Source organism: Hemiscyllium ocellatum, chromosome 44 (assembly GCF_020745735.1).
Source record: "Hemiscyllium ocellatum isolate sHemOce1 chromosome 44, sHemOce1.pat.X.cur, whole genome shotgun sequence".
Lineage (NCBI taxonomy): Eukaryota > Metazoa > Chordata > Chondrichthyes > Orectolobiformes > Hemiscylliidae > Hemiscyllium > Hemiscyllium ocellatum.
Genome location: NC_083444.1, coordinates 3,924,172 through 3,948,316, shown reverse-complemented (window position 1 = coordinate 3,948,316; position 24,145 = coordinate 3,924,172). Strand labels below are relative to the sequence as shown.

The 24,145-nt window shown below is 46.4% G+C and overlaps 1 protein-coding gene across 1 annotated transcript; it reads right to left on the bottom strand.

Annotated features, from left to right (window-relative positions):
- Positions 1-230: 230 nt before the first annotated feature.
- On the bottom strand, positions 231-22,493 carry LOC132835197 (acetylgalactosaminyl-O-glycosyl-glycoprotein beta-1,3-N-acetylglucosaminyltransferase-like). The gene is made up of 3 exons (XM_060854561.1): positions 22,127-22,493; positions 15,696-16,291; positions 231-679 (listed from the first exon to the last, which is right to left on the bottom strand). The coding sequence occupies exons 1-3, from the start codon at positions 22,129-22,131 to the stop codon at positions 231-233; spliced, it is 1,050 nt and encodes a 349-aa protein (XP_060710544.1). The 5' UTR covers positions 22,132-22,493.
- Between the last annotated feature and the right edge of the window lie 1,652 nt (positions 22,494-24,145).

Below are 24,145 nucleotides of genomic sequence, written 5' to 3'. Positions count from 1 at the left end.
ACAGTTTGCTAATCACCTGTTCTCAACCCCCGGACACCAACTGCAATATTCCTTTTCTTACAATGAAGCAAAATTAGCATAAGGAAGTTAAAGGTGAATAACATCAAACAATATGATGTCTCGCCATGTAACCTAATATCTGGATTTAACTAGTGGTCCTGGAGAGTATTGGGGACACCAAATAGTATCTGAAGATAAAGCTTTCCCACTCGCCCAAGTGATTAAGATCTTTATGCAATTAATCTTTGTTTTTCCTTTTGTAACATTTCCCACATTTCTATAATCTTTTCTGGAGATAATGAATGTACAATAAATGCATCCTTAAAATACTGCACTGAGTACTTGAGTCCCCACATATAAAACTCTTTCTTGTTTCTCAGTGGGATCTTGCAAGCAAGAGCCAGAAATCCCATGAAAACGTCATCAACAGGGAAAGCAGGCAAAGTCTTGGATTTCCAGTTCAGCTCTGGAATGAATGATCTCGGCACCATGTATCCTCCACCAGATGGGAAGTCTGGGTAGATGTCATTGACCAAAAGATATTTGCTCACTTTGTTGTTGCCAAATCGGTAGACCATGCTTCGTTGCAAGATGTGACCAGAAATAACTTTCTCTGAGGTGTTGTCAGTTGTGACGTAGTTCACAATCGCCTCAGGGTTGACAAATTCATCGTCGTCAGCTTTGAAACAGCAAAATGAACATGAGTAAGCTCAACACAGGCAGACAATGCGGTCAGAGAGCTAAAGTGATAGAGATATTATCATGCAAAGAGAAGAGGGATCCAGAGACAAGACAAAATGACAAAAATAGAGAGACAAGGCAGGCTGGGACAAACCGGGACACGAGCACCAGAACTGAGACAAAAAGGAATCATAATATCAAAATAGTCTCCAATTGAACTGGCTAGATCCAGGGTCCGAGCAGCAAGTTCACAACATCTGTTTTATTAATTCACTGGTCGTGGACATCACTGACGAGGCGAGCATTTATTGTCCATCCCTAGTAGCTCTGGTGATGGGAACTGCTGTTTTAAACCACTGCAGTTGATTTGGTTTGCCCCCATATCAGGAGGGATTTGCAAGATTTTAATACATGGAGATTGAAGGAACGGTGATACATTTCCAAGTCAGGGTGGCATGTGGCTTAGAGGGGAACTTGCTGATGGTGTTCCCATATGTCTGCTGCCCTGGTCTAGATGTTAGGGATTGTATGTTTGGAAGATACTGTTGAAGAAGCCTTACTGAATTTCCACAGTTCACTTTCCAAATAGTATGCACTGCTGCTACTGAGCATCAGTGATGGATGGAGTGGATGTTTGTAGATATGGTGCTAATTAAGCAGGATCGTTGTCTTGGGTGATTATCAAGATTCTTGAATATTGTACCCAGGTAAGTAAGAAGAGTGTTGCTACACTCCTGATAAATCTTGTAGATTATGGAGTGAACTGGGGAGTCAGAAGGTGATCTACTCCAACTAGCATTTGTAACCACCATATTTATATGGCTGATTGGGTTACATTTCTGGGCTAGTCAATGGTTACCCCACACTCAATATCTTGGAGGTTATCAGTAATGGTAACATAATTGAATGTCAAGGGTGATGGTTAGGGTCTCTTGGAGATGGTCATGGCTCGGCACTTGTATGGTAAGAATGTTACTTGCCTGGATAGTGTCTTTGGAGTTGCAAACCATATTAAACATTAGCAAACTTCCCTACTGCTGACCTAATGATAAAGGAAAGATTATTGACGAAGCAGCTGAAAGTGATTGGGTCTAGGAGACATCTCTGAAGGAGACACTCTTGCAGAGGGTCCTGGATCTGAGATGACTGGCTTCCAACATCCATTCTTCTTTGTTCTCGGACCAAGCAGCAGAGAGTTTCCTGCCTGACTCCCATTGACTCGTTTTGCTAGGCCACACCAAGTCAATTACGGCCTTGATGTCATGGAGAGTCACTCTTGCCTCAACTGTGGAATTCAGTTGTTTTGTCCATGTTTGACCAAAGGCTTTAACAAGGTCAGGAGCTGGGTGATCCAAGGAGAACGTCAGTGAGCAGCTTAGTTCTAAGCAAATGTTGGTTGATAACACTGTTGATGACACCCTCCATTACTTTATTAATCAAGAGCAGAGTGATGGGCAGTAATTGGGCAGTTTAAACTTGTCCTGCATTCATAGAATGCATCTGTAGAATCTATAGAATGAATATATAGAACCCTATAGTATGGAAACAGGCCATTTGGCCCAACAAGTCCACACTGATCCTTCAAAGAATATCCAACCCAGAGCCATTCCCCTACTCCTATTACTCAACATTTCACATGAATAATTCACCTAACCTACACATCCCTGAATACTATGGGCAATTTAGCATTGTCAATCCACCATAACCAGCACATCTTTGGACTTTAGGAGGAAACTGGAACACCTGGAGAAAACTTGCACAGACACAGAGAGAAGGTGCAAACTCCACACAGAGAGCCACCCAAGGCTGGAATTGAACCCAAGTCCCTGGTGCTGTGAGGAAGCAGTGCTAGCCACTGAGCCACCGTGCCATCCTTTTGTTGGCACAAGACATTGGGTGGCTACTTACTGCATTGCTGGTGAGATGTCAGTATTGTCATTGCTCTGAAACAGCTTAACTAAGGATGTAGAAATAGCACAAGCACAAATCTTCAGTACTCTTGCCGTAATGTTGTCAGACTCATTGCCTAATCAGTGTCTTCAGCTGTTACTTGTATCACAAGTGAATTGAACTGGCTGAAAATTGGCTTGTGTAATACTCAGGATCTCCAGAGAAGGCTGAGACGCATCTTCCACTTGGCACATCTGACTGAATATTGGAGCAAATGCATCAAGACATTAAGCTAATTAGAGTGGGCTCAGGTTGAAACCTACTATATTCAATCTTCCAATCCCTGCATCAGATCAATGATGGCCATTGTATTTTCTGCAGAAGTTCTAATATACTGAACTCCATGGGAATTACCTGGAAATTACCAAAGGGCACATTCCCTTGGTTTGGAACCATGTTAGACACATTAAACGCGTTAGACACATGAGTCTAACATCTAGGTAAGTGCAAAACTGAGGCCTCAATCACTCCTTCAGAGCAGGCCATGGCCTAGTGATATTACCACTGGACTATTAATCCAGTAACCCAGAATAGTGTTCTGGGGACCGGGATCTGAATCCCACCACGACAGATTGTCGAGTTCGAATTCAATAACATGAAATCTGGAATTAAGGGTCGACTAAGGATTGTCAATTATTGGAAAAAGCCATTTGGTTCACTCACCCCTTCTGGGAAGGAAATCTGCCATCCTTACCTGGTCTGGCCTACATGTGACCCCGAGGCCCACAGCAATGTGGTTGATTCTTAACTGTCCTCTGAATTGGCCTAGCAAGCCACTCAGCTGTCTCAAACTGCTAGATTCCTGAAGAAGGGCTTATGCCTGAAACGTCGAATCTCCTGTTCCTTGGATGCTGCCTGACCTGCTACGCTTTTCCAGCAACACATTTTCAGCTCTGATCTCCAGCATTCTGGAGTCCTCACTTTCTCCCCTAATGGATAAGTACACATTATCTCTCTGATCTGAATGCTGGGGACCAACTCATTTTTGCAGTTTGGAAGTATAAAGAATTTTTGAATGCCTATTCTGAGGAACTTCGGCAGCCACATGCTGGGTTGAGATATCAGCTTTCAGAGTGTACAGCAATATTACTTTGTGCTTGTTGTGTTAATGGCCAGTGGCACATTTTTCCCTGAATTTCATTGACTCCTGTATTACTCAGCCTCATGGCTACTTAATCTCACCGCACTTTCAAAATTAATCTCTTTTGTCCATGTTTAGACTAAATCTGCAATTAGGACCGAAGCCAAGTCATCTTGACAGAACTTAAAATGAGCCCAGGTGAACAAATTACTAGTGAAATAGTGCCATGCCTAAAATAATGTCTACCAAGTGTGTGAACTTAAAAGCAGAGTGAGATTAAGTACTGTATTTACTCGAAGCATAAAACAGTTATAAAACATGGAAAACTGTAATACAATTTGTGTTACTTATTGTATCTTCCATGTTTTAACTGTCATTGCACTGTATTAAAATGATGCTGAGTTGTTTCAATCGATTCAAAAAATATTTCCAGATAGCTGAACTTCCCAAACAATAGATTTCCAGACTGGAAAGGTGACTGTGTCCTCAAAAGGAAACATAATTCAGGATAGTGGGGAGGGGAATGGGATTAACTAAATAGGGGCTGGACACAGGGAGAAACTGGCTCATAAAAAGGTTGAAGAATCAGAAGGCAGTTTTAAGGCAAGATAAGAACAACTCTTTCCACACTGTGAGTGGTCTGGGCTTGGGAGTGCTCTGACTGGGATCATGTGAAGGCGGGTTCAAATGAGTTGTTAAAGAGGGCATTATTTAAATTTCAAGCTCACTGTAACAAGTCTTTACTGACCCATTGGTGTCCACAGGGTCAGCAAAGGCCTGCAGCCACTTTGGCAACTGGAGGTTAGAGTGAGTTGGTGGGTGGGCAGGCCCACGTTTGCTCCCCCAGAACTGGTGGTGGCTCAGGAACCTAGCCGGGCAGCTGGCAATGGGGAAGATGGCAAAGGATTGTGAGGAGGCCACAACAGCAGCTGTGCCAACAGTGCAGCAAGAATTCAAATGTGCATGTGCGGAACCGCTCTGAACTAAAACCAGGTGTACAGAGAAACACTGGTTCGATCTAATAACAAGCCACAGGGTGGGCCTCTCCCAGGTACATGTGCCATCTTGACTCAGTCTTGAACGCATTATTGCAAGAGCTCAGGCAAATGAGTAGCTTATAGCTAGGCCCAAGCCTTCAGCCTGGATACCCCTCTGACACTGAGACGGTGCTGGTCACCAGCACTATGGGCTTTTCCCTACTTCCCTGTGGTAGTGATAGGGAATGTTTGATGGAAAATGACTGTTTGATTATTTCCCATCCTACAGCACAGCTTAGTCATTGCTGATTTTCCCTGTCATTTGCTCAAAATGTTGCTCCACTGTGACCCTGTGGTGGTTGCTATGTGATGATCATACAACGTTATAAGAATCCACACACAAGCAGCTTCCAACCCAGCACCATCCCTCCATCCAGCCAAATGAATTTTGGCACCTGGACCATCATGACCCTTCTAGAGAACTCCAACAATGACAGACCCGAACAGCAAATAGTTGTTATGGATTGGGAACTCTGGCTACGACATTGACATAGCTGGCCTGAGTGAGAACACAGAAGTGCAAAGAAAGCTTCAGGTGGGCCTCTCCGGTCCAAAGAACCAGAAGGTGGATGGTAAATTAAAGTTTGAGGAGATGCAGAGGATTGTTCAGGAAAACTGCACAGTGGGGTAAGGAGGTGAAGAACAAAGAGATTGAGAGAAAATTCCATGTGGTGTCAGTAAGTCCCTGTGGATACCGTATCACGGGTCATGTGAGGGACTCACCGGGTGTGTGAGGGTCTGCTCAGGCAGGGCTGTGTCAGTACGTCCCTGTGGATACCCCTTCACGAGTCGTGTGAGGGACTCGCCCAGTGTGTGAGGGTCTGCTCGGGCGGGGTTGTGTCAGTAAGTCCCTGTGGATACCCCTTCACGAGTCGTGTGAGGGACTCGCCCGGTGTGTGAGGGTCTGCTCGGGCAGGGCTGTGTCAGTACGTCCCTGTGGATACCCCTTCACGAGTCGTGTGAGGGACTCGCCCGGTGTGTGAGGGTCTGCTTGGGCGGGGCTGTGTCAGTACGTCCCTGTGGATCGTGCCCTATTGTTATAGAGCAAAATGAAGAAATACAAAACAAAAAGAAAAGGAAAGCTAGGGGCACAACAGGTAAGGATTGTTTTGATAGTATTTGTGATTTTGAATGTAATTGAAAACCAACAGATTGGTTGGTAGTTGATGATTATAAATAAAATATTAGAGAATAGCCAAGTTTTCTAAAGTGCTGGTGCACTATTGATATTTTTTAAACACTGGATTGTCATTAGAATGAAATAATTTTACATATGAACAAAGGCTCTGCTTAGGCAGGTAAGATCTGTGTGTGAGAGAAAGAGAGAGAAAGGGTGTGTGTGTGTGTGTGTGTGTGTGTGTGTGTGAGAGAGAGATTAACCATTGTGTTTGGGTTTGTATGCGCAACTGCTTGTTGGTTGTTACCTGTTTGTATCTGGTTCCCTGGAGCTCAAGATCCGGGAGTGTTTTGATTTTATTTTGCATTGTCAGAATTTAAGATAGCATTTTTTTTAGCAGGTTTTTCAAGGAACCATCAGTGATCAGTGCATTCTGCAGATGCAGTTTTAGAATAGCATAGGCAGGACGAATGAGAACAGATTGTCTTTATTCATTAGTTGAAGCTAAGGATGTTTAGACACTGATCAGTTGATAAGGGATGATTGCAAGTTGTGGAATTAGGAAACACTCGCAATAATTGACGAGAAGCTCCTGGACTTGTAAAGCATAAGAGAGTGAACTGTGAGAACAGAGATTCGCTGGACTGAGATAAATGTCAGGAGGAACAAAGGGACTGTGGTTGAAATATTGAGGAAGAAATTTCCAGTAGCAAGAAACAATATCGTAAAAAAATTCTCAAAAATGGGAAAGAAGAACTAACTAAATGGTCAAGAGAGGGTACCTTTGATGTAAATATGTGCAAATGAAATGGAAGGTTTAATTAAGACTTACAGATCTAAGGATAAATCAAAAAAGAGAATCTTGAAGAGGGAACAGGAGGTAGAAATTTTAAAGCTGTTTGGAATAGTAGGGGAGGATTGAGGAAAAAAATCCTTTCAGACACCAGGTACGACTGGGGAGGTGGGGTGCCAGACAGCCAAGCGAGCAGCTTTTGGGAACAAAGACTTTGGCGGAGAAAATCTCCACGTGTTCCGAGCAGAACGCAGAGCCTTTGGAAATGAAATTCTGGATTACAAAATTAGAAAAGCCTGCCCCAACTCCCCACCTCCCAATTTGGGTGAAGGGAATGTCACACACCGTCCTGTAATAAGGGGCAACAAAGTAGAGAAAGAGGGGGAACTGAATTGGGAGGAAGCTGACCCAGAGCAGAATGTGTTAAAAATAAAACGGGAGGCGGGACAAGCGAGGAGGCAAAGTTGAAGCTTTACAACTGGAAAAAGCAAGATTGCAAGGTGAAATTATGAGGTTACACAAGTTAAGAGAACAAAGAGACTATGAGGCACATCTAAATCATTCCAGGAATGTTAAGCAGAGACTGGTATAGAGTGCTGAGGGAGGGGAGCAGAGGTGGCAGGAAGATGGGAAGGAATGCCAGTTTGGTTAGAATTGGAATCCAATGACAAATCACAATGTAGCGATTTTAATAAGGGAAAGAAGCTCTCAGTGGGGAAATAGTGCCATTGCTTATTAAAAGTGGGGAGACGGCTGCAATGTGTTCCTTGGGGAACCCAGGATCTGGAAAGGCCGATGAACGTGTTGCCCAGTTTACATGATGGAGCAGGAAAGTGGATTAGAGCCTTTGAAGAGGAAACCACAGGACAGTTGTTGGCTGTGAGGGATTTGAAGGCAGTGTTTGTACAGGTGGGGGGAAACTGCCTATATTAAGAGAGATAATGGACCGAGCTCGCTTGAAGAATGTGGTGGACAATCCGATGATTGATGATGTTGGATTTGATTGAGTAAGACAAAGGGTATGGCAGGCCCTTAGTCTGTTACCCAACTAAGATCGATCCTAAAGCTTAGAAGGGATCCACTGGGATCCACTGAAAACTCAGTAGCCCGATTTGGGAAACTGGCTAAAAAGGTGGAGGCTTGGTACAGAACAATTGTGGGAGGTAGCCAACTGTTAACCAGAATGTTCCGGACTGCTACTGTTGGGGCAATGTCCCTCAAGTTGGGTCTAAGCCAGAGGAGGCACTGGGTCTAATGTCAATGGCCTGTCAGGAACTCAGAGACCATGCAGTCGAAAGATACCGGTAAGACAAAAAGAAGCTGGCCGAATAACAGGAGGAGGTCCAAAGGAAGTTGACACAACTGCAACTCGAGGAACTTAAAAAGAGAGAGAGAGAGAGAAGCACAAGGATGTTGCCAGTGACAACAGCGCTAAAGAAATGAATAACATGCCAGTCCAGGGAGAACCCTCTCCCACCACCTGGCAAGGAAGGGCCAGACAACCCCATGCCGATAATAAACATTTTTGCAGGGACTTTTCCACAGATACCATGCCAAGTTCAAAATAAAATTAACTAACAGCCCAGACAGAACTTGGGCCTCCAAGGACACAGGCAAAGAAGTGGTGCAGTGCCGAAGGTATAGTGAGAAGTCAGGCTCAGAGAGGATCAGAAATAATGTGTTGGGGGTGTTATCAACCAGAGTATTTTCAAAGAAATTGCCCATATTGGACCTGACTCTCCCAGCTCCAGGGTGCACCTATGAGTCAGGAACGTCTGGCTGTCCCAACTCAAAATCCCTACAGGCCCAAAGGCTGAACAGGAACCTACTGTGCAGGTGAGTGGGAAGGACAATTGACACCTGTGATGATGGTAGCTCCAGTAACTTATATTTGTATTCAACCCCAATCTGCCTCCCTCCTTCTCAGGTCAGGAACAGTTCTTGAGACTGCAGGGTTCTTGGATAAACCGCAGTTAACAAGATTTACAGCTCCAGCAAGTTTATAAATGGACAGTAAAACAGTCGACTTGCCTTTCTTAGTTTTGAAGGCGATGCCAATTAATTTTCTAGGGTGTCAACCTTACCTGAAATTAGAATTGAAATTGGAATGTACTCAAATGGGATTAGGATCGGAGACAAAGAGGGTTATATTTTTTGAGACTTGGGAAAAATGGAGGAAGGATGTTTTAATGTTACTGCCTGAAGTTAAGCCATCCAAATCTGAGCTGCGTTGCACAGTGGTAACATTCTTAACAAGTGAAGTCATTCCAGGGCATGGCATACTGTCAGAGATCAGTTCAGGCAATGAGGCTGCTTTAATCCAAAGGGTGGTACAGTGTGTGCTGCAGACTTTGAGGATCAGGCCGAGGTTTGGGTGTGTATGTCACCACACCCCCTCCCTCCCCCAGTTGCAAGGTATAGTGCAATGGATTAACAGTATTTTAAAAGCTAAGTTGAATAAAATATGTGCGAGCACCAATCTGAACTGGATCGATGAGCTGACACTGGCACTAATGAGCGACCATATGCAGATTAACCACATGAATACCTTAACACTATTATGAAATGCTCACCGCTGGACCCATGTCAGTGCCCAACTGGAAGGGCCCGTATGACAGGCCCAACCTACAACAATTGGAACTTGAGCTTAAGTAGTACACGCAACAGCTAACTATGATTCATGAGTCTATCCCCACACAGGAAATACTGAGGGAGCCAGTGTCTTAGAACAAGGAGGGGCCTATTAAACCTGGGGGTCAGGTGTATGCACAGGTTTTTCGGAGAAAGGGGAATGAGCCAAGGAGAGAGGGCCCCTTTACGGTAAACCAGGGCGTCACCTACTGCTGTTCCTATGGTGGGTCAATCTGCGTGGTTCGTCACTGTACCAGGGTGCTCCCACAGGCACAGATGGGCTCTGGGGTTGAGGTACGTGAGGGCGGTGGTTGAAAGGGGAACTGATACCCCTTTCCATGACCTTGGGCAGTCGGTGAATGTGGCCTTTGGGGATACTGGTGCCTGTGGGGCTGTCGGTTTGGGGAAGGTGTCATTTCTCCTGATGGTGAGGCTGAGGACAGGTTGGGGGAGGTCACTGAAGCCCCTTCCCCAGTCCTGACCCCTTCTGCTCCTGTGCTGACCAGGGGTCCATCGATTTGGTGGACCTGGTGGATCTCGCTGGTAGTGCCAATGCCCTATCACACCCGGCTCTGCACCACCCTGTACAAGGGGTATGCCCTTAATCCGGAAACTGAAGATTGTATAAATTACAGAGAAACAAAGTTTTTGTGAGCAGACAGGGAAGACATTTTCTGGCTGTCACAGCTTTGATTTTGTAAGATTAAAGTTTAAGTTCGTGAATGATTTTCTGAATCTCCTGGTAATTTTTTATTAACAGAATATTGAGTAATTATAGAGTCATACAGATGTACAGCATGGAAACAGACCCTTCGGTCCAACCCGTCCATGCCGACCAGATATCCCAACCCAATCTAAACCGACTTGCCAGCACCCGGCCCATATCCCTCCAAACCCTTCCTATTCATATACCCATCCAGATGCCTTTTAAATGTTGCAATTGTACCAGCCTCCACCACTTCCTCTGGCAGCTCATTCCATACATGTACCACCCTCTGCGTGAAAAGGTTGCCCCGTAGGACTGCTTTATATCTTTCCCCTCTCACCCTAGACCTATGCCCTCTAGTTCTGGATTTACCCTATCCGTGCCCCTCATGATTTCAACTTTTAGATCTGGTCTATCTTTCTCTATCACTATTTTAAAGGTAATAGAATTATGGTCGCTGGCCCCAAAGTGCTCCCCCACTGACACCTCAGTCACCTGCCCTGCCTTATTTCCCAAGAGTAGGTCAAGTTTTTCACCTTCTCTAGTAGGTCCATCCACATACTGAATCTGAAAGCTTTCTTGTACACACTAAACAAATTCCTCCCCATCTAAACCCTTAATACTATGGCTGCGTGGGTTCCCTCCGGGTGCTCCTTTTTCTTCCCACAGTCCAAAGATATGCAGGTCAGGTAAATTGGCCATGTTAAATTGCCCATAGTGTTAGATGCATTAGTCAGGGGTGAATATAGGGTAGGGGAGTGGATCTGGGTGGGTTACTCTTCGGAGGGTTGGTGTGGACTTGTTGGGAACGAAGGGCCTGTTTCCATACTGTACAGAATGTGGCAGCTCGGTGGATTAGTCACAGGAAATGCAGGGTTACAGGATAAGAGTGTGGGTCTGGTTGGGATGATCTTCAGAAAGTCGGTGTGGACCCAACTGGCATAATGGCCTGCTTCCACACTAAGGATTTTACAAACATTCTACTCGCCTACCTGATTACATGCTGCACACGGATGTTAGCTTTCAATGTTTAATGCAAAAGGATGTGAATGTCCCTTTGCGTTGCAACTTTCAGGAGCTTATCTCTGTTTAAATAACACTCTGTTCTTTTGTTGCTCCTTCCAAAACAAGCAACTTGTCATTTTCCCACATGACACTCAATTGCCAACTTTTTGCCCCGCTGACTTAACTTGTCAACATCTCTTTGTAAACTGTTTACGTCCCTGTCACAACCTAGCTACTTCTGTGGTCCTTCAATTCTGGCTACACTACATTTGCTTCCTTTAAGTCATTAATATATTGTGTAAAATGTTCCAGTCCCAGCATCCCCATGAAACCCTACTGGCCTTCCTATCGCCAAACTGAATAAGAACACCTCATCCCAACAAGTTGTTTCCTGCCCATCAGCCAATTCTCGATGTCAATATATGTTATGACTTAACCTTTTGTAACCTTTGTCAAATGCAACATGCCTCCCCTCTATCCACTCTGGTTGAGACTTTTGCAAAGAAGGAGAAAGTGAGGTCTGCAGATGCTGGAGTATCAGAGCTGAAAATATGTTGCTGGAAAAGCGCAGCACATCAGGCAGCATCCAAGGAACAGGAAATTCGACGTTTCGGGCATAAGCCCTTCATCAGGAATCCTGATGAAGGGCTTATGCCCGAAACGTCGAATTTCCACTTTTGCAAAGAACTCAGATACAAGTTCCCTTTCATGAAGGTGGAACGGTGGCTCAGTGGTTAGCACTGCTGCCTCACAGCGATAGGGACCTGGGTTCGATTCTAGCCTTGGGTGACGGTCTGTGCTGAGTTTGCACATTCTCCCCGTGTCTGTGTGGGTCCCCTCCGGGTGCTCCGGTTTCCTCCCACAGTCCAAAGATGTGCAGGTCAGGTGAATTGGCCGTGCTAAATTGCCAATAGTGTTAGGTGCATTAGTCAGGGATGAGTATAGGTAGGGGAGTGGGTCTGAGTGGGTTACTCTTCGGAGGGTCGGTGTGGACGTGTTGGGCCGAAGGGCCTGTTTCTATACTGCAGAGAATCTAATTAAAAGTTATGTTGACGCTGCTTGATCAGATCATGATTTCTCAAATTACTTAGAGTCATAGAGCTGTACCGCACGGAAACAGACCCTTCGGTCCAACCTGTTCATGCTGAGCAGATATCCCAACCCAATCTAGTCCCACCTGCCAGCGCCCGACCCATCTCCCTCCAAACCCTTCCTATTCATATCCCCATCCAGATGTTGATGTTGTAAATGTTTTAAATGTTGTAATTGTACCAGCCTCTACCATCTCCTCTGGCAGCTCATTCCATACACGCACACCCTCTGTGTGAAAAAGTTAGGTCTCTTTTATATCTTTCCCCTCTCACCCTAAACCTATGCCCTCTAGTTCTGAACTCCCCAACCCCAGGGAAAAGACTTTGCCTACTTACCCTATCCATTCCCCTCATAATTTTTTAAACTCTCTAAGGTCATCGCTCAGCCTCTGACGCTCCAAGGAAAACAGCCACAGCCTGTTCAGCCTCTCCCTATAGCTCAAATTACCTTCTCCATAATTAGTATATATCTGTTCAACAATAGATACCAACTGACTTATGGGTGTGACATATTGGCAGTTTTCCAATCTGCCAGTACTGCTCCAGTGTCCAAGTATTTGTAGAAAATTAGACCCAATTCATTCACTATTTCTGTAGGATGCTTGGGTGCAAGCTAACAAAGGCAAGGGATTTGTGTCATTAGCCTCTTTATTTTGCCTCAAACTACTTCTCTAGTGGTAATATTTAATTCCTCCTCCTGTAGTCTTTAATGTTAATGGGAGGCACGAAATATCTTCCACCCTAAAGACTGATGCAAAGTATCTGTTTAACCTCTCTGCCATTTCCTTGTTCACCACAACTACCTCGTCAGATTGATTCTCTAAATGGTCGGGCAGCTACAATGGAGAGAAAAGGCGATGGGAAGGAGACAGCCCACTGGCGCCATCGCTAGACTACCAATCCAGAAAGTTAGCAAATGCTCTGGGAACCAGGCTCAAACCCCAACGCAGCTGATCGAAGAAAATCTGGAATGAAGAATCTACTATGAAACTGCTGTCAATTGTTGGGAAAACCCCATCTGGTTCACTAATGACTTTCAGGGCAGGAAATCTGCCATTCTCACCTGGCCTGGCTTACATGACCAGACCCACAGCAATGACGTCTCCTCTCAACTGCCCTCTGAAATGGCCTAGCAAGCCACTCAGTTCAAGGGCAGCTCGGGACAGACAATAAATGTGGCCTGTCCACAGTTCACGAATGAATGAAAACAGGAAATGGTTAACGGTGGGGTCCAATTTCACTGTTCTTCAGAATTGCCCATGGCGTTGGGATAATATATTTGCACAGACAGAGGATTCATGAACAGAGAGAAAGCAGAGAATTAGGAGAAATGGCAGAAGGAAGATAGCAGTTTGTAACTGTGCAGTAAAACAGGGTTTAACACTGGAACTTGAGCTATATTCATGAACTAGACAGGGAGACGATAATATATCCAAACTCACTCACAACACAAAGTGAAGTGAGAATTCAAATTGAGAGAATGCACAAAGAAATTACACAGATCCAGATAGTTTTTGTGATTGGGCAATAAAGAGGCCGATTGAGAATGATGTGAGGACTTTCACTTTGGTCCTAGGAATACAAAAGCAGCGTTTTTAAAAAGATGCAAAACTTGTAAATGCTTCTGATCAGAGAACTGGAGGCACTCAAACTGGAACAAAAAGGTTAGCATGCAGATACAGCATGCAATTAGAAAGGCAAGTGGTATTCCAGCCTTAATTGTAGGCAGATTAGAATACAAGTATAAAGAGGTCTTGCAACAATTGTAGAGAGTGTCTGTTGAGAACACACATGGAATAATGCCTGCAATTATGATCCCATATTTTTTCCACAACAGCATTTGGATGGGTATATGAATAGGAAGGGTTTGGAGGGATTTGGGCTGGGTGCTGGCAGGTGGGACTAGATTGGGTTGGGATATCATGGACGGGTTGGAGCAAAGGGTCTGTTTCCGTGCTGTACATCTCTATGACTCTGTGACTCTAGTGTCCTAGGCCCAACAATCTTCAGCTGCTTCATCAACGACCTTCCCTCTGACATCAGGTCAGAAGTGGGGATGTTCGCCGATGATTGCACAGTGTTCAGCACCATTCCGGACTCCTCACATGCTCAAATGCATCAAGATCTGGACAATATTCAGGCTTGGGCTGAGAAGTGGCAATTAGCATTGACGGCACACAACTGCCAGACAATGACCATCAACAATAAGAGACACTGTAACCACTGCCCCTTGACATTCAACAGTATTGCCATCATTGAATTCCCCCACTATCAACATCCTTGGGGTTACCATTGACCAGAAACTCAACTGGACTCACCACATAAACACAGTGGCTTCAAGAGCAGGTCAGAGACGAGAGGTACTGCGGCCAGTAACTCACCTCCTGACACCCAAAAGCCTGACCCACCATCGACAAGGCACAAGTCAGGAGTGTGAGGGAATACTCCCCACTTGCCCCTGGATGGGGGCAGCTCCAACAACACTCAAGAAGCTCGACACCATCCAGGGACAAAGCCGCCCCCGCTTGATTGGCCCCACGTCCACAAACATCCCCTCCCACCCCCACCAACACTCAGCAACAGCAGTGTGTGCCATCTACAAGATGCACTGCAGAAACTCACCAAAGATCCTCAGGCAGCATCTTCCAAACCTACGACCACTTCTATCTAGAAGGACAAGAGGCAGCAGAGACATGGGAACACCACCCCCTGCAAGTTCCCCTCCAAGCCTCTCACCATCCTGGCTTGGAAATATATCGCTGTTTCTTCACAGTTGTTGGGTCAAAATCCTGGAATTCCCTCCCTGCCGGCATTGCGGGTCAACCCACAGCAAGTGGACTGCAGCGATTCAAGATGACAGCTCACCACCACCTTCACAAGGGGCAAATAGGGATGGGCTATCAATGCTGGCCAGCCAGCGACACACAAGTCACACAAATGAATAAAAATAGACCCACTCAGACCTTCCACCTAGTCCACCTGACCAACTCACTCATCCCACAACCATCCCCCTAAATTCAAACTACTCCCCCAAATCCTTGACCACTCTACTACCTGAGCCCATTACACCACATTGAACATAACTAGCCCGCCCTGATCATCCAACTCGACCCCTGACCTGACCAGTGCACCTTGACCCCCAAATACACCTCCTGATTAGGTGCACACACCCTCCAGACAACTAACACCCCCAATCCCACCCAACTAGCAACTGACCCCCAATCACCCGCACTGTGCCAGTAGAAAAGGAGGTCAGAGTTTAATTGCTGTAAAAATTATTATGTTTAAAACAAACAAAGGCAGCTTAAATAAAAATAGAAATTGAGCGAGAAAGCAACTCTGGCAGCATCTGAGGAAAGTAAAACATTTGGAATTTAGTCTGATTCATCTGTTGTCTCTACACAGATGTCGCCAAGCCTGTTATGTTACTCCAATTTATTTTGTTCCACATTTGTAAAAAATTTTTTTTTAAATTCATTATAGGTGTTAGCTAAAAAGCTGGGTTGTGTCAAGCAATAGCAGCAACCCAACGTCACCAACAATTCACCAGAAACTCTTCCGACAGATCCATTCATGCAGCTGCTCTGTTCACAAGGAACTCACCTTTCACGAAAAAGTCTGCTGCCGTGCATTCCTCGTTCAGCCATTGCAGGAGGCAGCTTATCTTCAGGGTTAAATTGGCTCGATGCTCTTCAAAATCCCACACAATGATGTCCCCGTAATAACGGGACTCGTAAGCTATGAGCTCCATCAATTCTTCACTGCGGGACACTGCTAACATAAAAACCGTGACTACCTGGTAGTTCTTAATTTGTTGCCGTTTGGCGTAGGCTTTTCTCAATGCTCCCCTCCTAGTGAACGAACTCGGAACGGAGTTGGTTGCGATTAACAGTAACGAGCTGTTCTCCGGTGCAGTGCACATTTTAGGGTTGCTGATCTTAACTTTACAACTGTAGTCTTGCATGTAGCCGTACTCCTTCTGAAAGCAGTTCAAGTCCATGTGGAAAGTGGTTTTCCCATCAGTCAGGTTGATCGATTGTCTGTGGTAGATTTCTTTGGAGGCATTCACTTTGCTTGGAGACGGAATGGAGTTCTTGACAAATTTATTCGTAACGTCAGCTTTCAACCAAGAAGAGGCCAAGAGGTGAAAAGCAACAAAGCCCATTGTCATCAGTCCAGTAACACAGTACACCAAGTTCCTAAATGGGAAGCACGGGAGTCAGTGTCACTACATCCCAAGGATAAGATAGGCGGTAGAGAATATCGCTTTATATACAGTCATAGAGATGTACAGCACGGAAACAGACTCTTCGTCCAACCCGTCCATGCCAACCAGATATCCCAACCCAATCTAATCCCACTTGCCAGCACCCGGCCCATATCCCTCCAAACCCTTCCTATTCATATACACATCCAAATGCCTCTAAAATGTTGCAATTGTATCAGCCTCCAACACTTCCTCATTCCACACACGTACCACCCTCTGCGTAAAAAAGTTGCCCCTTAGGTCTCTTTTATATCTTTCCCCTCTCTCCCTAAACCTATGCCCTGTAGTTCTGGACTCCTCCACCCCAGGGAAAAGGCTTTGTCTATTTACCCTATCCATGATTTTATAAACCTCTATAAGGTCACCCCTCAGTCCCCGACGCTCCAGGGAAAACAGCCCCAGCCTGTTCAGCCTCTCCCTATAGCTCAAATCCTCCAACCCTGGCAACAAGCTTGTAAATCTTTTCTGAAACCTTTCAAATTTCACAACATCTTTACGATAGAAAGGAGACCAGAATTGCACACAATATTCCGACAGTGGCCTAACCAATGTCTTGTCAGCCACAACATGACCTCCCAACTCCTGTACTCAATACTCTGACCAATAAAGGAAAGCATACCAAACGCTTTCTTAACTATCCTATCTACCTGCGACTTCACTTTCAAGGAGCTATAAACCTGCACTCCAAGGTCTCTTTGTTCAGCAACACTCCCTAGGACCTTACCATTAAGTGTATAAGTCCTGCTAAGATTTGCTTTCCTGAAATGCAGCACCTCACATTTATCTGAATTAAACTCCATCTGCCACTTCTCGGCCCATCTGATCAAGATCCCATTTTAATCTGAGGTACCCTCTTCACTGTCCACTACACCTCCAATTTTAGTGTCATCTGCAAACTTACTAACGATACCTCTTATGCTGACATCCAAATCATTTATATTAATGATGAAAAGTAATGGACCCAGCACTGATCCTTGTGGCACTCCACTGGTCACAGGCCTCCAATCTGAAAAACAACCCTCCATCACCACCCTCTGTCTTCTACCTTTGAGCCAGTTCTGTATCCAAATGGCTAGTTCTCCCTGTATTCCATGAGCTCTAACCTTGCTAACCAGTCCCCCATGAGGAACCTTGTCAAATGCCTTATCCTCGACTGCAATGATTTTAAAAGTTTTCCAAAGCTTCTCTGAGCTATGGAGAAAGTGAGGACTGCAGATGCTCGAGATCAGAGTCGGGAGCACAGTGCTGTTCGATTCTCCTGCTCCTCAGATGCTACCTGACCTGCTGTGCTTTTCCAGCACCACAATCTCGACTTCTCTGAGCTTTGGAAAGGGTTCAGAGGAGATTTACTAGGATGTTGCCTGGGATGGAGAGAAGGTCTTCTGAGAAAAGGCTGAGGGACTTGAGGCTGTTTTCGTTAGAGAGAAGAAGGTTGAGAGGCGACTTAATTGAGATATATAAGGTAATCAGAGGGTTAGATAGGGTTCACAGTGAGAGCCCTTTTCCTGGGATGGTGATGGCTAACACAAGGTGACATAGCTTTAAATTGTGGGGTGACAGATTTAGGACAGATGTCAGAGGTAGTTTCTTTACTCAGAGAGTAGTAGGGGCATGGAATGCACTGCCTGCAACAGTAGTAGACTCGTTAATTTTAAGAGCATTTAAATGGTCATTGATAAACATATGGACAAGAATGGGATAGTGTAGGTGAGATGGGCTTCAGATTGATTTCACAGATCGGTGTAACATCGAGGGCCAAAGGGCCTGTATTGTGTTGGAATATTCTATGTTCTATGTTCGAGGTGGGGAGCAACAAGGACCACTGTCATCAGTCCAGTTACATAGTACAGACTGGGCCTAAATGGGAGGCAACCATCAGGCACTGGAGTCAGTGTTGCTACATGGCAGTAGAGAATATCGCTTTATATCCTAGACTGCAATAGCTCTAAAAAAGGCTGCTATGGCACAGTGGTAGTGTCCCTGCCTCTAGAGCAGGAGGCCTGAGTTCAAGTCCCACCCACTACAGAGGGGTGTCATAACATCTCTCTGAACAAGTTGATTAGGAATATCAATACTGGAAGGCGCCTACTTGAGAATCACATTCTGACCACTAGGTCAGAGCCAGGGACAATACTCTCTGTGCCAGAAGGCTTCCAATTGGTCAGAAAAGGATAATATTCAAACAAATGGATGAGGTAAAAAAACAGAATACTGCTCTGTAGCCAACCAACAGCGCCCCTGCCTCCCCCTCTTCCCATCCTGAGTCATCTAACTTCCTGAACCAGTCAACATTTCCATGAATAGATCGAGTTACCCAGCCACCCAACGTGGAACAAACACATTGCGCCAATCCGCTCACCAAATGACCAGTGTATTCATAAGCAATTGAGTCAACTGTTAGAATCAAATAGCAATTTACAGCCACTTATATTGATGAAAATACCATGAGATGCGGACAGTCACCGCAGTTTGACGCCATCTTATTTACAGAAATGATAAAGAGTTAAAAATCACACAACATCAGGTTATAGTCCAACAGGTTCATTTAGCTTTCAGAGCACTGCTCCTTCATCAGGTGGTTGTGGAGTATAAGATCGTAAGACACAGAATTTATAGCAAACATTTACAGTGTGATGCAGCTGAAATTACATATTGAAAAAGGCCAGGATTGTTTGTTAAGTTTCTCATCTTTTAGAATGACCATGTTGGCTTCAGTTCTTTCATATGTAAATCCCAGAACGTTTTTCTTAAAGTTACATTCTGCAAAAGGGATTGACAAAATCTTACATAAATTCATGCAGTTTTTGAGCAAAACAAAATGTAATTCTACAAGTACAAGTTCACCCCACAAACTTACATGTATGTGTGTCTGTATGTGTGTGCGTGTCTGTGTGTGTGTGTGTGTGTGTGCGCGCGCGCACGCGTGCATGCAAGGGGGAAGTGGGAGTGTCGGTGAGAGAGTGTGTGTATGTGAGTGTGTGTGCGCGTGGCGGGGGGGGTGGAGTATGACTGTGAGAGAGTGTGTGTATGTGAGTGTGAGTGTGTGTGCGGGGGGAGTGTGAGTGTCTGTGAGAGTGTCTGAGTGCGAGTGTGCGTGTGGGGGGAGTGTGCCTGTGAGAGAGTGTGTGTATGTGAGTGTGACTGTGCGCGCGTGGGGGGTGTGTGTGAGTGTCTGAGAGTGTGTGTGCGGGGGGGGCAGTGAGAGTGTCTGGTGTGAGCATCTGTGAGGTGTGTGTATGTGAGTGTGGGTGTGTGACCGGGGGTGTGTGTGAGTATCTGTGAGAGAGTGCATGTGTGTGTGTGTGCATGCGAGGGGGGAGTGAGTGTCTGTGAGAGAGTGTGTGTCTATGTGAGTGTGTGTGCGCACGCGCGAGGGAGAGTGAGAGTGTCTGTGAGAGTGTGTGTATGTGAGTGTGGGTGCTTGCGCTGGGGGGGTAGTGAGTGTCTGTGAGAGAGTGTGTGTCTATGTGAGTGTGAGTGTGTGTGCGCACGCGCGAGGGAGAGTGTGAGTGTCTGAGAGAGTGTGTGTATGTGAGTGTGTGTGTGTGTGTGTGTGGGGGGGGAGTGTGAATGTCTGTGAGAGAGTGTGTGAGTGTTTGTGTGCGGGGAGAGAGAGAGTGTGTGAGAGTGTAAAGGGGTATAAGTCTATGAGAGGGTGTGTGGGCATGTGAGTGTGCGTGTGTACGTGTGAGTGTATGAGAGAGAGCTTGCGTATTGTGTCACAGACACTCATATCCCCTCCTCCCCTCACACACACGCGCACAGTTTGTGGGGTGAATTTGTACTTGCAGAATTACATTTTATTTTGCTCAAAAACTGCATGAATTCATGTAAGATTCTGTAAATCCCTTTTTTTAGAAATATAATCAGTCTGAACATTGTGGCACAGACAGTCTCACACAGGACCCCTCACACCTTCAATGCATTATATGGGCCGACTCAGCATCAATTGTTAAAGTTCTCTTGAGAAGTTAAAAACCACACAACACCAGGCTACAGTCTAACAAGTTTAACTTGTTGGATTATAACCTGGTGTAGTATGAGTTTTAACTTTGTGCACCCCAGCCCAACACCTGCATCTCCAAATCACTTTCATTTGAGAATGAAACTTTAAAAAATTCTGGAATTTGCATATGAAAGAATTGAAACCAACATGTTCATTCCGAAAGATGACTTAGCAAATAATCCAAATCTTTCGTAATACATAATTTTAGTTACATCACACTGTTATAAATTCCGTGTCTTATGATTGCATACTCCACAACCACTTGATGAAGGAGCAGCGCCCCGAAAGCTAGTGCTTCCAAATAAACCTGTTGGACTCTTACCTGGTGTTGCGTGATTTTTAACTTTGTCCACCCCCGTCCAACACCTTCACCTCCAAATCAGAAATGATGGAAGCTAGGGAAAGTTCATTTTCTGTCGTTTCCACCACACCCCCACCGCAGCTCCTGGGTACAGGGCAGGTCCTGAGAGAGCCAAACCAAACATTTGCAAACCAAGGTGAAAGTGGGTACTGCAGATGCTGGAGATCACAGTCAAGGTTACAGTGGTGAAGGAAAAGCAAAGCAGGTCAGGCAGCATCCAAGGAGAATGAGGATCGACACTTTGGGCAAAAGCCCTATATTTCCAAACCAAACCCACTGCAGTCCCGTACACACACACTCTCACATACACTCTCAGACACAGACTCACTCACGCACACGCACGCACTCACACACTCGAGACACAGACTCGCATGCACACAAACACAGACACACACACAACACACACTCATATACACACACATTTACACAGACAGACACACACAGACACACTTGGACACAGACACACACGTAGACACAGCTGAAAATGTGTTGCTGGTTAAAGCACAGCAGGTTAGGCAGCATCTCAGGAATAGGGAATTCGACGATGAAGGACTTATGCTCGAAACGTCGAATTCCCTATTCCTGAGATGCTGCCTAACCTGCTGTGCTTTAACCAGCAACACATTTTCAGCTGTGATCTCCAGCATCTGCAGACCTCATTTTTTACACACGTAGACACACACAGAGATGCACACACACACTCACACAGACACACATACACTTAGAGACACACACACACACAGACAGACCCGCACACACACAGACACAGACTCGCACGCACACAGACACATAGGTAGACACACACCCACACACACCCACACACACACACACACAGATCCACACACTCTCACACAGAGACACAGCCACACACTTAGACACATACAAGCACACAGACACACTCACACACACTTAGACACACACATGCACACAGACAGACACACTCAGACTCACACACACAGGGTCACACGCAGACCCAAGCTCACACCGACACAGACTCACACACACCCTGACACACACAGACTGACCCAGACACACACTCACATACACACAGGCACGCACATTCACAGACTCACACACAAATACATACAGACACACGCTCACACAATCACAAAAGCACAGAGACCCAGACACACACACACAAACGCACACAGAGACCCAGATACACACACTCACAGACACACCCAGTCACACACAGGAAACCGAATGACAGCCACCAATCCACTCAAACAAACCGTTGAGCAGAATCAAAATCAGAAATAGGAGAATTCTGCAGCACGGACAGAAAAACAGTTCCGAGGAAGGGTGACTGGATGCGACCGTTTCTCTCTGCACAGATGCTGCAGGAGATTTTCCATCGATTTCTGGCTGAGTCTTTGATAGAAAGCTGCGTGCGGACCTACCTCATGATGGTTCACTTCCGATCGCTGTGGCGACACTCTGCTCCTGTCATCAGCTCTTGCCATCACAAAACCCAGGGCGGCTTCCGCACAGTGGGGTGGGGGCGGGAGGCGGAGAGCTCCCCTTCCTGGGGGTGGGAGGTGGAATGGACCAGCCTGCCGGGGAAATGAGTGCAACTCTGGCGCAGGAGGTCTCCCGCACCCCACAGTGGGAAGTGGACACTTGGCAGGAGGCAAGGACTGAGGATCCCGTAGGTGAGAAACAACAGCACGAATTTCTGGAAAGAGGTCAGCACAGAATCCCTACAGTGTGGAAACAGGCCCTTCGGACGCTTCTGCCACCACTACCGTCCCCCTCAAAGCCACTCACCTGCATTCTGCTGACATGCACCCACCCCCCAGATCCCATTGTCACCATCCCCGGCCCCCAGAACCCCAAGGGGAACACTACCCCTGCTCATGACTCCAGCTGCATTCCCCCCACCACCACCACACCCACTCCAGTTACTGGTTCCGCCCCCACTCCCAGCTCCACACCCACACCAGATCCCAGCTCCCAGCCCTGCCCAGTTTTCACCATCCCTCCAGACCTACCCCTCGCTCAGTCCTCAGCAAAGGACTCACCTTCATCCCCCTCCGTCCACGCATCAATGAATTTAATACACGCCGAGACGTCGAACAATTCTTCCGCTGTCTCAGCCTCCGAGCTTTCACAATCAGGACTCCCACCCACCTTCTGAGGACCCCTTCACCCACCTCCAATACACTTCATCCACCTGGACACCCCACGCTGGCCTATTACCTGCCCTCGACCTCTTCATTTCCAACTGCCGCTGGGACTTAACCGCCTCAACCTGTCTACCTCCCTCCCCCACTCCAACCTCTCACCCTCACAACGCGCAGCCCTCCAATCCCTCTGCTCCAATCCCAACCTCACCATCAAGCCAGCAGATAAACGGGGCGCAGTGGTAGTCTGGCGCACTGACCTCTACACCGCTGAAGCCAAATGCCAACTCGAGGACACCTCTTCCTACCACCCCCTTGACCATGACCCCACCCCCCCATCACCAAACCATCATCTCCCAGACCATACAGAACCTCATCACCTCAGGAGATTTCCCACCCACAGCTTCCAACCTCATAGTCCGGGAATCCCGCACTGCCCGATTCTACCTCCTTCCCAAGATCCACAAGCCTGACCAACCTGGCCGACGCATTGTCTCAGCATGCTCCTGTCCCACTGAACTCATTTCTACCTAGCTTGACACTGTCCTATCTCCCCTAGTCCAGGAATTCCACACATACGTTCAATACACCACCCACACCCTCCACCTCCTCCAAGACTTTTGTTTTCCTGGCCCCCAATGCCTCATTTTCACCATGGATCCCTCTATACCTCCATCCGCCATGACAAGGGTCTCCAAGCCCTCAGTTTTTTCCTCTCCCGACGTCCCCACAATACCCTTCCACCGACACTCTCATTCGTTTGGCCGAACTGGTCCTCACCCTTAACAATTTCTCCTTCGAATCCTCTCACTTCCTCCAGACCAAAGGGGTAGCCATGGGCACATGTATGGGCCCCAGCTATCTCTGTCTCTTTGTTGGCTACGTAGAACAGTTGATCTTCCGTAATTACACCGGCACCACTCCCCACCTCTTCCTCCGCTACATTGATGACCGCATCGGCACCACCTCATGCTCCCACAAGGAGATTGAGCAGTTCATCAACTTCACCAACACATTCCACCTGACCTTAAATTTATCTGGACCATCTCTGACACCTCCCTCCCCTTCCTGGACCTCTGCAACTCCATTAATGACGACCGACTTGACACTGACATTTTTTACAAACCCACCGACTCCCACAGCTACCTGGATTACACCTCTTCCCACCCTACCTTTTGCAAATATGCCATCCGGTATTCCCAATTCCTCCGCCTCTGCTGTATCTGCTCCCAGGAGGACCAGTTCCACCACAGAACACATCAGATGGCCTCCTTCTTTAGAGACCGCAATTTCCCA

Excerpts from the sequence above, each read along its gene's own strand:
- LOC132835197 (XM_060854561.1), bottom strand. Across the intron at positions 680-15,695 it reads AGCAGACTTTTTCGTGAAAG|CTGACGACGATGAATTTGTC; the intron begins GTGAGTTCCTTG and ends GCTGTTTCAAAG.